Raw genomic sequence first — 15,457 nt, 5'->3', positions numbered from 1 at the left:
GCATGGCTGTCAATTCAGTGTGTGTTCCTAATATTTGACTTTTCCAAGGTTTCCTTTGAGTGACCAAGAAATTCAGGGAGATTTATTCTCTCTTGCTGGGTAAAAGCTCTGATGTGTCCCAGCTCAGTTTGGTTTCTGTTTCTCTATTCACTTCTCAGACACAATAACCATTCTCTCAGGTTTTGAGTGGTCCTGCTCTTGTCAGAGCATCCCAGTATTGAGCTAAGAACCCAAGAGGAGCACCCCTGTAGACTATGTCCATACCCTCTTCTCAGCTTTCTTCTTTTGGTATTCAACAAACACCAGTCACCTCGGCAATCCCAAATGCCAGTCTCTTGCTCCTTAGGTCTGTGGGATCACCACTCTTCATTCTACACCTGAATTCCACTTTCAAACAAGTTGGCCAGGGGAGTGTCACCATGAGGAAAGCCGGGGTGAAACACAGAGCTCGCCTTGTTTATTTCCCTACTCTCAAGAACCAAACACCTGTGCTGCCTTTTGTTCAGAGTCTAAAGAGTCAAGTTCAGATATTTTGTCCAGTTTTATAACTGTTCAATGTGGAGGGTTACAGCCAGTTATGACCAGTTATTCTGTTATGACTGGAAACAGAGCCCCTATATTAAATTCAAAAACTTTATCAGAAGAAAACTACATATATACTCATGTAAACATAAAATATTAATATGAATTTGTATTTTAATGTTTACGTGTTGCATAGTTAGTGTTTAATTGCAGGTTTTGGAATCTGACTCCTGAGTACCAACTATGTAATCTGGGTAAATTTTGTTTATCAAGAATCTGTGTCCTTTTCTGTGGTGAGAATAATATTGCCTGACCCACTGTATTTTTGTGATTAAGTAATATACAGAAATCATTTAGCACAGTACATTGTATATTGTAAATGTACATAAATGTTAATGTTATTCTACACGCACTACATGCAAAAGCATCTAGAAAGCACATCACTAAAACATCAACAGTAATTATTCCAAGGTAATATTTATTTATTCATTTTGACTTCTGTATTTCTGTGCTTTCTACACTAAATATCTTTTCATAATCAAAATTAATATTATTTAAAAGGAAATTTGAATCTCAGATGATTTCACATTAAAAGGCCCTGAAATTAGCCTATATTGAATTACAAATGCCAACAGTTTTTTCAGAAAGCATCATTCTTTGTTCAAATGTCTAAAATTTTTTGCTTATTAGGAAGGTATTAAACCACGAAAGCATGTTAATAATATGCATATTTGAATATCGAAGTGGCAGAAAGAACTAAGAATATTAAGATCCTGAAACAATTTTAAGATCAGTAATGACCATATATGGCTTTTCTCACTTGGTTTTCTTTGTTTATGGAAAAATTACTTAAACTGCTGCTTACTAGAGAAAGCAATAATACAACTTGGAAAATAAAGAGTAAGTTTTTAAATATGTACAGTATGATGGTATTACTCTTTATGATTAGAGAGTATATTTTAAACAAAATGGCATTTTCTAAAGGAACAATCAGGTTTGCTACTTGGCAGAAAAAGAAATAGCTCCATGAGCAAATAATCTAAACCTTATTGTAAAAGAAATATGCTTTTGTGATTTTGGTGGGTTTTAAAAAAACATATGTTCTTAGATAAGCAGAGACTGATTATAAAAATAAATAAATAAAATGTATGTTTTCAAGACTTCCTATCTCTCAGTTGAAAGCTTTATCTTGGAAAATAATTCCACTCACATTCTCAATTTTCCTTATCAAAATAGAGTTGCACAGAACTTGCTTGGCCCTTTTGTGTTTAGACTATATATATGAATAAAGATATCTTTCCTATCTTAAACTACTTTCTATAAAAGATGCCCTTAACTCAGCCACCAAGATGTAGAACTCAGATGGTATCAAAATATTACCAACGCTAACTGTGAAAGTTTCAGATCATAAATGCCAAAAAGTCCATAAAGAAAAGATAAGCAAATCAGATGTAACCTGGGAGAAAAAAAGAAAAGAAAGGAAAAGTTTTGTCCCTTTTCCCTGACATCTCTTGATATATTTCTTATATTATTAGATGTGGATTCTCTGTATTGTGAGAAGATAAGAGAATGCATTGTAATACAAAGGTAGTGTATAGCCTGTATAAGCTTTGGAAAATGTTTATTTCTTTGAGGCAGGCTTGGAATTCTGCACATTCCATTCCCACTATAAGTTGGAATTCATGGGGGCCAATAAAGTTGTACGTTTCTACAAGCCCAATACCATCTATCTTTTCCATGCTACAGGAAAACCCCAGAGTGTCTATGACTATAAATCAGGGAGACAAGTAACCTTGTATTAGGTTGGTGCAAAAGTAATTGCCATTAAAAGTAGTGGCAAAACTGCAATTTCTTTTGCACCCACCTAATAACAAAAACAAATGCATATACATATAATAGAAAATCAGATATATCATTTTACCTTTTGATACTTTTTAAATAAAAAGCTTGAATATTTCAAATTGTTTAAAATAATTGGTTCAGTCAAACTATATGAAAAATTTGAACATGATAATGTTCTTTTATAATGAGTGTACTGTCTTTAAATAAGCGAATAGGCCAAGATTCATTCTAACACATTAGGGAAAATTCAAGTTCTATGCCATGATCTTTTCAGAAAGTTGTCTGTGATCTTTAAAAGAAGGGAAGAAATTAGAAGTAAGACTTAACTATCAAGAAGATGGTACTTGTTGAAATAATTTCTAACTATGTGGAGCATTTCTAACTGAGATATTTAGGATAAGACTAAGCATTTAAACCCCTAAGGCCAAACTTCTATGGTCTTACTTTATAACATGCACGAAACTTACATGCTAAAGACAGGAGAGGCGTTGGTATTAAAATGATATGAATTATAGTAACAAGTCTTTTCTCTATCTCTAATTCTTCTTTTTTTTTCTTTCTGAGACAAAGTCTCACTCTATTGCCCAGGCTGGAGTGCAGTGGTGCCATCATAGCTCACCACAGCCTCAACCTCCTGGGCTCAAGTGATCCTCTCCCCTCAGCTTCCCAAGTAGCTGGGACTACAGACGTACACCACCACACCTAAGTAATTTTTTTTTAATTTTTAATAAATATGAAGTCTCTCTATGCTGCCCAGGCTGGTCCTGAACTCCTGAACTCAAGCAATCATCCCACCTATGCCTCCTAAAGTGTTAGGATTACAGGTGTGAGCCAGCATGCCTGGAACTAGCTCTAATTCTTTATCAGATATACTGAGTACCTTCCATGCATGATTTTACTTCATCCTCACGAAACCCTAAGATATGAGTATTGTTATTAATTCCATTTTTCTGATAATGGACTGATACTTGAAGGAAGAAAGTTACTTTCCCTAAATCATATAATTAGGGTCGGTGGCGAAGCTTCAAACAAGGGCTATCTGAATACAAAGGTCACGCTATTATTACTTCTAATACTATGCTATTTTCTCTTCCATATAATTAATTTCCTGCAATTAATTTAAACTTTGTTTTACCATATTAATAATACTCTATTTTAAATTCTTTCTTTCTTTTTTTTCTTTTTTTTGTTTGAGACGCAGTCTCGCTCTGTCGCCCAGGCTGGAGTGCAGTGGCGCGATCTTGGCTCACTGCAACCTCCGCCTCCTGGGTTCAAGCAATTCTCCTGCTTCAGCTTCCCGAGTAGCTGGGATTACAGGCATGCACCACCATGCCTGGCTAATTTTTTTGTGTTTATAGTAGAGACAGGGTTTCACCATATTGGCCAGGCTCGTCTCAAACTCTGACCTTGTGATCTCCCTGCCTTGGCCTCCCAAAGTGCTGGGATTACTGGAGTGAGCCACCGCTCCTGGCCTCTATTTTAAACTCCTTAAATACAGAGTCCTCTCAAAATGTCTGTAATCAAAAAGTAACTATGACAGCATATAAGAGCACTTAAGAAGTGAAAAAGTGCTAATCCAACAAATCCTCTTTTGACAATTCTTGAAAAAGTTTTAAAGAAATTAAAACTATATATGAAATTTTTTCTGTCATTAAGTGCCAGAGATAAAAAATAAATACATAAAATTGTATATGAAATTTTAAGTTCATACTAGATATAAGAAATACATCATTTATTAAAATAAGACCTTCAACTGTCTTTTGCAGACATAAACCAAAAAATTGAAAAGTAAAATAAAATCACTAGATTTTGATTTACCTTAATTAGAACACTTATATTTTTTCCATTTTGTTCTTTAGCGCTCCTCTATTTAATAGTTTCAGAGCAATTTTAAAAAATATTTAATATTGTTATGATTATTTTCTCTCTGAAATTGTTGAACATAAGACATTTTTAAAAGAAAAATCATAAGATTTTCATTTCAAAAATAATTCACACATAGGACTAGTTTACCATTTGGGATTTTGAAAATGTGTTTATAATATTCTTTTTAAAAATACTTGAATAAAACCTCATAAAAGCTGCCATTTTTCAGATGTTGAAAATAATTGACAAGTTTTGTGCCCACTCTTCCGTTAACATGTATTTAGTATTAAACTTCAATAATTTTTTTTTTTTTTTTAGACGGAGTTTCACTCTGTTGCCCAGGGTGGAGTGCAATGGCATAATCTCGGCTCACTGCAACCTCTGCCTCCCAGGTTCTAGTGATTCTCCTGCCTCAGTGTCCCGAGTAGCTGGGATTAGGGGCATGTGCCACCATGCCTGGCTAATTTTTTGTATTTTTAGTAGAGATGGGGTTTTGCCATGTTGGCCAGGCTGGTCTCGAACTCCTGACCTCAGGTGATCCACCTGCCTCGGCCTCCCAAAGTGCTGGGATTACAGGCATGAGCCACCGTGCTTGGCCAACTACAATAATTTTAAGGTTTCTATTTAGAGATATTTTAATAAGTTGTTGGGAATATTGTGATATATGAACATTTAAATGGATTCCTATAGTTATACATTCGATTTTTAATAAGTTCATCAAGAGTTTTAATGCTTCTTTAATATCTGTTGGTTTTCATGTTAAAATGCAACCAATTGCTGAATTAATTATACTTCTTTGCACATTTTCAACCATGAATAAAACTACAATAAAGTTATGATTTTGCACTGCTTTCAAATGACTTTTAAATAGAGTACAAAATTTAAACTCAGTCAAGTTAGATGAAAATTATTACTATGGCTAAACAAATGATCTTGAAATATAGCATCACCATTTTATAAAGCATTTGAAGTGGGCAAGTTTATTTCAAAAGCAACAATACCTTAATAATATGTAACACTGCTTTTCAATTTAGTTTAGGTTTGTTTACACAGTGAATTAATGTGAAACCATCAAATTGTGCTGCTTCAAACATTTTCATATTTATAAATATAATTCAAGAAGTTTTTAAGCTTACAGATTTTCAACACTTTTATAATTTTATTTACATAAGCATGTAAACATATAGTACAAATTTCTAATTTCTCTATATCTCCTTGTCTCTCCACCTTATTCCTACCCTAAGCCCAACTTTTGCTACTAGAGATACATATGTAGGCAGAAAACATTTTTCTTTTCCTCCTAGGAATTATACATTTACACAGAGGAAAATGAAAGACAGTGGAATAATTTTCTATACATCCTTAACCAAATCATCTATCCTTGCTTTAATATCCAAGTTAAAAATGAAAAATTTAGTGCTTTGTGTTGGTATAGCCAACATTTTGGCTTGCAAAAACATATAGCTTTACCTCTTATCTTTTCAAGCCTTTAATTTTATTGTGTTGTGGGAAACATACATTTTTGCTGTTTTTAGGCAACTTCCCAAAGCTAAAGAAAGCTTTTTTTTTCCTTTGTCTGTAGCATACAAAATGTATCTGGGTTCAAGGATATAAATGTATCTAGAAGAAAAGTTTTGTATAGAAATTCTATTGTCTTTTGTCAAACATTCCTGTTAGCCATGACAAAAAGAAAAAAATAAAAAGCACTTTAGAGAAATATCTCATTTTTTTTTATCCTCTCAACATCCCTGTTGAGTAGGAAGGTCATATGTAGTCACCAGCACTTTACAATTAATTACTTGTACCTGAGGGGACAATATTAGCAAGAGGTAGCATGAGGTCTAGACCTGGGTCATTAGAGTATAAGCTGGTGCTTTGGCCATATACCACTAACACCACCACATATGCCAATCACACTGTGTCTCATGCCTTTGCAAGGTACTCAGTGAAAAGCTATAACATAAACAAGAAAAAATATATTATTCTGTATTATTGGTATGTGTCAAAAAATGTGGAACTTATTCAAAGTGATAAATAGGTTTTAAACAACTCTTTTCACAAATATATTGGAAATGGCTGTCTCTTATAAAGAAATTTTCCAATAGGTGTATAATTGAGATAAAAGGCATTTGTCAATAATTTGTTTATGGGTTTAGATTTCATTTTCAAACTATTGACATTTATTCTACTATGTTGATTTATTTTTACCACTGGAAATTTTTTACAAGAAAATAAAGCAATATTTCTTACTAAACACCATAAAAGTAAATCACATAGGATGATGTATATATTTTGGTGGCATGCAGATTTGTATTTATTTAAAGGATAATCTCTATGATTTGCAAATGTTTTGATATTTTGCTGAAAAAAACAAAAGTGAAGAATGAAGGGTATGAAAAACAAAACAATTCTAAACACAAAACAAGTAAATCTAGAAGGTAGTAAAAGGGACTGAGACACATTTAGCAAAAACAAAGAAAGAATCCTAAATAAAGCTTTTTAACATGATAATATGATGAAAATGAATCATAAAGAAACCATTTTCTCAAGTCTATTCTAGAATTACTTTATAATTTATGTGATTTTTTCTACTCTAAGCAGCTCATTTTTCAAGTGCTCCTATAAAATATATCAGGAAGGAGGACATAAGAAAGTGATACAAACTGCATTAGCCAAAGCAAGACTTCATCTCTTAAAAAAAAAAAAAAGAAAATAAAAAGAAAGTCCTTAGATTTCTTATGAATAATCTTTTTTATGAAGAACATTCATTTTAAGGTGATAACTTTTCTGTTATCCTGATTACTTCCAATGAGCAATATTCAAAAGATCAAAAGAAACAAAGAGATAAAAAGAGTTTCTATGTATAGTCCCTTGTGTTTTAGATTATCTTACATACTTTATTAAAATATAAGTACATGGATAGGTAGGTAGATTTTTCTTTAAACATTTAGTGCTCCCTCTCTCTCCTTTTTAAAGAAATTTTACATCATTCAGTGACAGCATTCATTTCTCATTAGGCAAAACGCTTGTTCTTATTTTGCCAATGTGGGCACATTCTTCTTTAAGAAGCCTCCAATTTAAAAAACAGAAGAAATAGTGAATATTTACTTTATAAAGGTTGATCAGAATATAAGAAAAAAAGTGTCAAATGATCACCTTAATGTATTAACTCCTTCTAGTAAATTGTTTTTTATTTTACAAAATTTGGTAACATATTGAGGTAATAGAAACTCAATGACTATATTCAGCAAAGAATCCCAGTATAATTACACTTGTTCTTGATTATTCATTTTAAAACAGATAAAATGTACTTGCAATCACCTTGTTGCAATGTAATTTTACTTTTGATTTTGGATTTTATATAATTATAGGCTAAGACCAAAAAGTATAAAACATAATTAATACTGTTTTCCTTTTTAGCATCTTTGGAATTTGATTTTTATATACTTGCCTCATCATCAATTCTGAGAAAGCTTAATAAATTTTTTATAAACTTTTACAAATTGTATGGGATAGTAATACCCATATTAGAATGTATAAGAAAAGTAGTTATATCTTTCAAATAATACTGATATTTTTAAATGAATATCAATCATAAAGAGAATAATCAAAAACATGACTGAAATTCGCCTTTCAACAAGAATAAGATGAAAATGCATCTAATGTAAGAAAAATGGGCACGTTTCCAAGGTGAAATATCTTTTAAACTAATGAAGTTCCTCAAATGTTCTCTGATAATTAATGTAGTAAAATATACAGGGATTTTTATAGATCTTTTCTTTCTCTTCTTTTTTTTTTTTTTTTTTTTTTTTTTGAGATAGGGTCTCCCTCTGTCACCCAGGCTGGACTACAGTGGCATGACCACAGCTCACTGAAGACTCAACCTTCCAGACTCAGTCCAGTAGCTGGGACTATAGGTGCATGCGACCACACTCGACTAATATAAGTATTTTTTGTATAGACGAGGTTTCGTCGTGTTTCCCAGGCTGGTCTCAAATTCCTGGGCTCAAGCAATCCACCCACCTCAGCCTCCCAAAGTGCTGGTATTACAGGCTTAAGCCACTATGCCCAGCAATAAATCTCTCATTCTACCATTGTAACTTGTCATTCCATTTTTGAAAATTATTTATTTTATTAATTTTAAAAAATATGTGAAGATTTTCTATAACCTTTTTTTCATAGTGGTCATTAATTGCCAGAATGATTACTAAAATATTTGTACTAAAATATTTGAAAATATCTCATATTTGAGCATGAGATGACTTGGCAGATACTTTACTCAACTTTACTCAATATCTTCTATAATTACAGCACCAATTTCAGAGGTGCTTAAAATGATTATATCTTAAAAATTCACAAGTTTGGCTGTTTTATTATCTGACAAGTGTTAATTCCATATTAAGTTACTTTTGCAATGTGAATTTATAAGGAGCATTTAAAGCAATCTTACAGAAAATATTTGATCTACTTAAAAATTACAGGTGTTGTACTATAATATTTTCATATGCCTAAAACATTTAGAAAAGAAATCCACAAATATATAATTAAACAACTGTGAATAATTAAATATTAATCAGTATATATTAACAATGCTAGTTTCCTTAATAAACAAAACAAGAGTCAATAGTTATTACTAACTTCTACTAGTTCAACTAAAAGGATTTTTTCCCTTCAAATCAACCAATTTTATTGAAGAATAATCCTTTTTTATATTAATGTCAACTAACAATTATACCTTTCACTTATTTATCACTTCACAAGGTTTACAGAGTGCTTTCCATGCATAATAAATATTTTTCAGCAAGTTATATCTTGGTATAGATAACAAAGACAAGTTAAACATTTACAAACACATAAGCTATAGCACACTCATCTACAAAATGTAGATTCAAAAAGATTTTAAATACCAGATGTCTCTATTGCATCTTACAATGATTCTATATAAACTCTATAAAATTAGATTTCACATAAATTTCCAAGAACTTAGCATTTGTATTTTTCTGAAATAGACACAATCACATACATTTTGCTGGAATCCATTTCAAAAACAAGAAATTGAATATGGCATTATTTTAAGGGAAAGTCCAGTGGACTTGTAACATTCCAAGCTATAAGAGGATAATCTCATGACCTAGAGACCAACATTATTACACTGCTTGCCACCTGTGCTGAGATATGTGGAATTACATGAAGAAAGTCCAAACCTTCAACTATCTCTTATTATTAAACTTGCTCAGACCACAGGCTAAAATGTCTAAAAAAAGAATTAATGAGGACTAGTTATTAATTGCTCATCATTAGATAGTCTCCAAGACTCAATCCTCGGTCTTCAGCTTGGGAGACTAGAACCTTCAGTCAGGGCAGCTGAGATCTAGGGAGTACCAGCATGGAGTGGACAACTGCATCTCCTGAAAGAAACCCTGGATCTCACTTGCCCCTTCCCTGTTACTGTCCAAAGCAGAGGAACCCTTTACAGGTGTAGTTATGAAGCACAATCACAAAACAGCCCATACCTATGTGAGCAAACCTACAATGACCACACCCCACCTGCTGAGCTTACATCTATTTGCTTTTCAGGACTAGCCAGAGGAATCGGCTTCTCTAGGAAACATTCCTGGGTCACTGTCCCTTACCTCTGCTTTAGGTGTAACCCCTATACACAACTGTGTGCTTCATCCAATTAGCGCAGGTAGCACAGGTAGTGACGTATTGTATCTTGAACATTACAACGTAAAATTCCTTCAAACACAGATCACAATGATTTTATTTTTATGTTCCCAGACCCCAGCCAAGTGCTTAGCATAGAGTAAGTGCTCAGTAAATGTTTGTTGAATGAAGCTACCACTGCCACATAGGGCACGTCTGCCATGTTAATGATTTGGAGGTGAGGAAAAGACCCAATTGGAAGGGACCAACAGCATGTAATGAAAACGCCATGATACAATCTCCTTAATGCTAGCATGAATGCAGTTTTTACAGCATCAGAAAACATCTTTCAAACCTGTCACCATTGACCAAATAACACCTTTGTAGGCCTATGCAAAAATGATAAGCAATATATCATTTTTTATAATGATAGTATTTTACTGCCATAAACACTTAAAACCAAGGAATCTCATTTTTAACAAAAACTTCAGAAAATGGCCTATATTTTTCTGAGATCCCATATTCTATATGTAAAACGTGTTTAAGGCTTTCAAATAATTATATTATTTATTCTCTTTCTAAATAAAATACAACAGCATATTGTTATAAAGTATTTGAAAATCATACTCTTTATTTTTAACAGAATAATTGATACCACTGACTTCAAAACTCATTGTTTTATATGTGGATCACTCTGAAATAACGTTTCATTTTCTTTCTTCAGAAAAATGATGTTCCAAAGAGAAGTTCAGTTTAAAAATTTATATGAAGAGATTTCTGATGAAGCAAAAACATACATATACTACATTAAAAAATATAAAAAGATATCCTACATATACAAGATTAATAAGGTTTCATGAAAGTAACAGGCCTGAAGAAACTTTGAAATCTCTGCAAACTTTCCCGTCATTTACGGAAAACATAAAACCTGAATTTACTATCTGCCCCTTTCAACTTTATTCTATTTTTCTAAAGCATCCTCAAAATAAAAGGTAGACATTTTGGAGTGAGGGCTGAAATATGTACTTTGGGTATATTTTATAGACAATAGATGTAAACAAGGCAATTATTATCAGAGAATAAAGCAGACAGACTTGAATTTTGATCACAGTTGCACACAGAATAACGCTTCATTATGTAGTCAGAAGGTAAAGTGCAGCATACACAAAGCACAAAATACAGTCTAATAAATATTCATATGCTTAGGGTATTTCAATTTAGTTCTTACATGCAACTTTATGTGAGTCTAATGTAAATAAAATATGTACTAAATGGTTTCTTTTCCCTAAGACAAGGCTATTCAAAACTTTTAAAATCTCTTAATCACCACACGTTTTTTTTACAATGTCAAAGAAGAAAATGAGAAATTATTAATTTTTAAAATTACCCAGCAATTCCATTGCATCATCTTCATTATCAATATCTTCTTCTGTTACAGATGGGGTAGGGCTGTGGATGGACTCAAAAGAATCTTGAGAGAGCATTGCGGCCAGGAGTTTCTTATGTTGCTGTTGCTGCTGTTTTAATCCTTTGTTCTTAGGCTCCATCTTTAAGCTGAAGAAATATTTAAATGTTAATTAGCTGTGATAAGTAAAGAAAATCTACAGATAAATTTCCATTTGGTTATTTTATTACACACGTATGTGGACATGTTACTAAAGTTTTCCCCAAGGATAATGGAAATATCATCTTTCTTGGACACCCATCCGTACCTCACTAAGGAATTCCCAAGTGAGTATGGGGAAACTGAAATTTGGCTCACTTAAGAGGGAAGGTGCTAATTTACTCCTACCTATTGTTGCCATATGGAAATTAAAGTCTACTCGATGAATTTTCTGATTTTTAAAGAAGAGCTAGAAAGTCCAGATTATTAGTCCCTGATTTACAAAGCAAATTCATGTTAAGGAAAACACATTCGATGGAATAAATATTTTAAAATATTACATTAAGATGTTTTAAAATACTCGACTTTAATTTTTTTGCATATGTGTATATAGTCGTCTGAACGCCACTTTTTAAAAAGACTATTCTCTCCCTCATTGAATTGTCTTGCTTTTATTTATAGTGCTTTTGAGTCTATCTCTTTGTATAGTTTTATTAGTGACTGATCTTCCTGTTACAATATGTATATGTATATTGTACCACATTCAGCAGACTGTTTTATTAATATCAACATTTACCACTTGGAGTAAAGTATAGATACCTTACTTCCATTTTGGACCGTTTAGTTTCCCTACTTTTAAATATTATTCAGTATCAGATGGTGCTATAACTTCTGTTTCAATAGTTAAATAGCATTTCTAAAGCTCGTGAGGATAGTCCATTGTATATACCCATATTTCTGCTCTTTCTGTTTTTCTGTGTTCCTTCCTGATGTTTTGAAGTAGATTCTTTCTTGCCTCTGAGGTAGATTCATTGTCGCCACTCAGCTCTCCTAGCATCTTTAGTGGAGAAAGGGAGTCTCAAGTCTGGCAGGGAAGGAAAGCATGTCCCCTAACCATGTATTGCCAGTGAGAATCGTCAATTCCCCTGGCCTATGTCTCTGGCTTCTCTTGGTGTTGTTGGTATAGCTACTGTTCAATCAGGGGAAGAAATAACCTACATGGGCCACCTTCTCTTGCTACTTTGGGAGCGAAGAAATGCTCCTTATTCTGTTAAGTGTGGAATTGCAAGGAGCCCTGCTGCTAAGCTGTTCCTCCAGCCCTCAGGTTCCTAACCATTCCACCTTCCTATTTACCCTTTTCACAGTTCTCTTTTGGTTCCTCTTGCTTTATTTCAGGGTTTATAGGGGTATGTAGTGAGGGACAGCAGAAAGTAATTAGTCTGTGCCATCTTGTCCAAGCAGAAGTGACACGACTTGTTAATTAGAAAGGGCAACTGATACCTTTACACTGGAAAAATCTGGTGGACATCACCTTAACCAAGTGATCAAACTTAGCATCACCAATAATACTGGACAAATTGACATTATATACTTCCTAATATGATATAATAAAAAAGTACATCCCATCAACTATGTAGAATTTTTTTCCAAAAATGTCTAATCTGAATTTAATCAGAGAACAATCAGACAAACGCGGATTGGGGGAAATTTTTCAAGATAACTGGCCCATAGTCTTCAAGAATGTAAATGTCATAAAAAAGAAACAAAAGGCAGAGGACTGTTGTAGATTATAGAAGACTAAAAAGATTTGACAACTAGATTCCACACATGATCCTTTATTAGATGCTAGATAAAAAATAAATAAACAAGTATACAAAAATCCATAAAGGACTTTACTGGAAAAATTGAAGAAATTTAAAAGTGGACTCTACATTAGATAACTTTATGGTGGGATTGGTTTGATATGATGATTATATTATGGGTACATAAGAAAATATCTTTATTCCTAAGAAATACACGCTGAAGAATAACAGAATTAACATTTTATAAAATCTGTAATTTATTTTCAGATGGTTCAGCAAAAAATAGAATATGATATATGATAGATATATAGATAATAGGTCATAGATAAAGATGGTAAAATGTTCATTGGTGAATACAGGGGGAGGGTATGTGGATCTTGATATTACTACTTTTAAATATTCTGTGGTTTGAAACTTTTAAAAGTAAAAAGGTGAGGGAAAAAATAAGAACAAATATATGAAAACATACACATGTTGGCAATATTTATTTTAATTTTATCTTCTATCCCAATTTAGGTTCCCAACAGAAATAGGATTGTTGCTAAGATGTCGTAAAAATGCACCCCTTTTTAAGTAATTTTGTAATTTGACTAACCCTCGATATCATTCCAAATACTTAAAGAAAATCATGTTTACTCTTTAACAGTGGAAATAAAACATAAATATTCACTTGAAAATGGAAGGAAGAAGTTTATTTAGCTTCAGTCTCTTGCCATGGCATCTGTCCTCTGCATCATTGCATTATGTGTCTTCTAAACTGAGAAACAATGTAACAATGTTAAAGTCTTCCTTGACCAACTTTATTCATTGAGAAGTAAACAAAACCAATCAAAACAAAATTTTAATTTGGATTTCTTAGCTGATAGATCTAACATGTTAAGCTGAATTAACACCTAAATTATTTTATCTAAATTAAATTCATTTAAAATAACAATATTCATGTATTATTTTAGCCCCATTCGCTTTTGATTTTGACTACTAGAAGGGATATAGATACTGCTTTGAATGACAATTGAACATAGTTTATTTACAAGATGAATAATTTGGGGCAAGTTACTTCTTTCTTTTCCTCAGTTTTGTTATCCATAATGCAGCTTACTGTAGTACTTCCAATATATTTAATAATCCAGTGGTTGGACTATTAAAAAGGGTTAATAAATGTAGAACAGTGCCTGGCAAATAGCTCTACTTAGGTCTGTTTAATAAATCAATTAAATTTTCCTTCATAACTTTAAATTTTATATTGTAAATTTAATAAAATGTAATAGAATATTATACTTTATAATATTCTATGCTTACCAAATATATTTTATGTTTTCATGTAAAAAGACAGTTACGGCTTTAAGGCAATTTTCCCCCTTAGGAGTTAAATAATAATTCACAAAGTATAACTGTTTGAAGCAGATGTTATATGTACATTCTGACTACTGCTTGTGCTTACTACGTACTGAAATATATATATAGGATGGTTAGATATTAAATATTTTATGCAAAATTAATATATACTGTATCTTGAAATGTTATATGAATAAGCATAAATCAAATGTCAGTTTATAAAACATAATTATTTCTAAAAGGCAAACATATCATCAAAACATGCCTACTTACAGAAAAAGAGTGTATCTAACCAATTATAAACTTAGAATTTTATTCCAGGTCCATAACTGTTTTTCCAGAATCCTTGGGGCTGGATGTGTTCTGTTGCATAAACTCTATATTATATAATACATTCCAGAGGGTCTGTGGCCTCACCCTGTTATCAAATACTTCAGTATTTCTACAACATTATGTATCAGCATTCCCACTGAGTGGGATAAATAAGGAATCTGCAGGGTTCAGATCAGATTTCGCTATAATGAATTATGAAAACAACTTTCGTTGTCAGAGAATTTTGAATTTCACAATTACAGATAAGGATTGCGAGGAAAATATTTGAATAAATAACTGAGAGATGAAATCTCAAACACTGCTGTTTGGTCAAGTAAGATGGGGGCTGAGACTTGAGGTTGGAATTTCAGAAGGCAGAGGTCATTTGACTGACACTGGGTAACTTGGACAAGAGGTCGTCCTGTGACATTGACAAGGTTGCTTTCAATAGGTGGTGGGAATAACATTCTATTTGGAAAAGACTGCAAAATGAGGGGTCAGTGCACACAAGTAAACTACTTTGAGGAGCTTCTTTGTAAATTGAATGAAAGACAGAGAACAATTAATTGCTGGGGCCAGGGAGGCTTCACTTTTTAGAGAGAAGTTCCATCATACTTTCATGCTGAGGGGAATGAGCTAGGAGAAAGGAATGGTGCAGGGAATGAAGAGAAGTGATGAGCTTACATGGGTGATTTAGAGTAAGGACCTAGCGCTGAGTGGAGGAGCTTGCCCTAGGCCGAGCATGAGT

At 32.7% G+C, this 15,457-nt stretch overlaps 1 protein-coding gene across 5 annotated transcripts in view; it reads right to left on the bottom strand.

Annotated features, from left to right (window-relative positions):
• The window catches only part of C7H8orf34 (chromosome 7 C8orf34 homolog), a 485,474-nt gene that overhangs the window by 273,562 nt on the left and 196,455 nt on the right, over window positions 1-15,457 (bottom strand). For all 5 annotated transcript variants that reach the window (XM_034966203.4, XM_034966201.4, XM_034966200.4 and 2 more), the window contains one exon: window positions 11,264-11,430. In XM_034966203.4, coding sequence (XP_034822094.3) covers window positions 11,264-11,430 — 167 coding nt within the window. The remainder of the gene's footprint in view (window positions 1-11,263; window positions 11,431-15,457) is intronic.

The sequence above is a fragment of the Pan paniscus genome, chromosome 7, assembly GCF_029289425.2.
Source record: "Pan paniscus chromosome 7, NHGRI_mPanPan1-v2.0_pri, whole genome shotgun sequence".
Lineage (NCBI taxonomy): Eukaryota > Metazoa > Chordata > Mammalia > Primates > Hominidae > Pan > Pan paniscus.
This window is presented reverse-complemented; position numbering and strand designations above follow the sequence as displayed.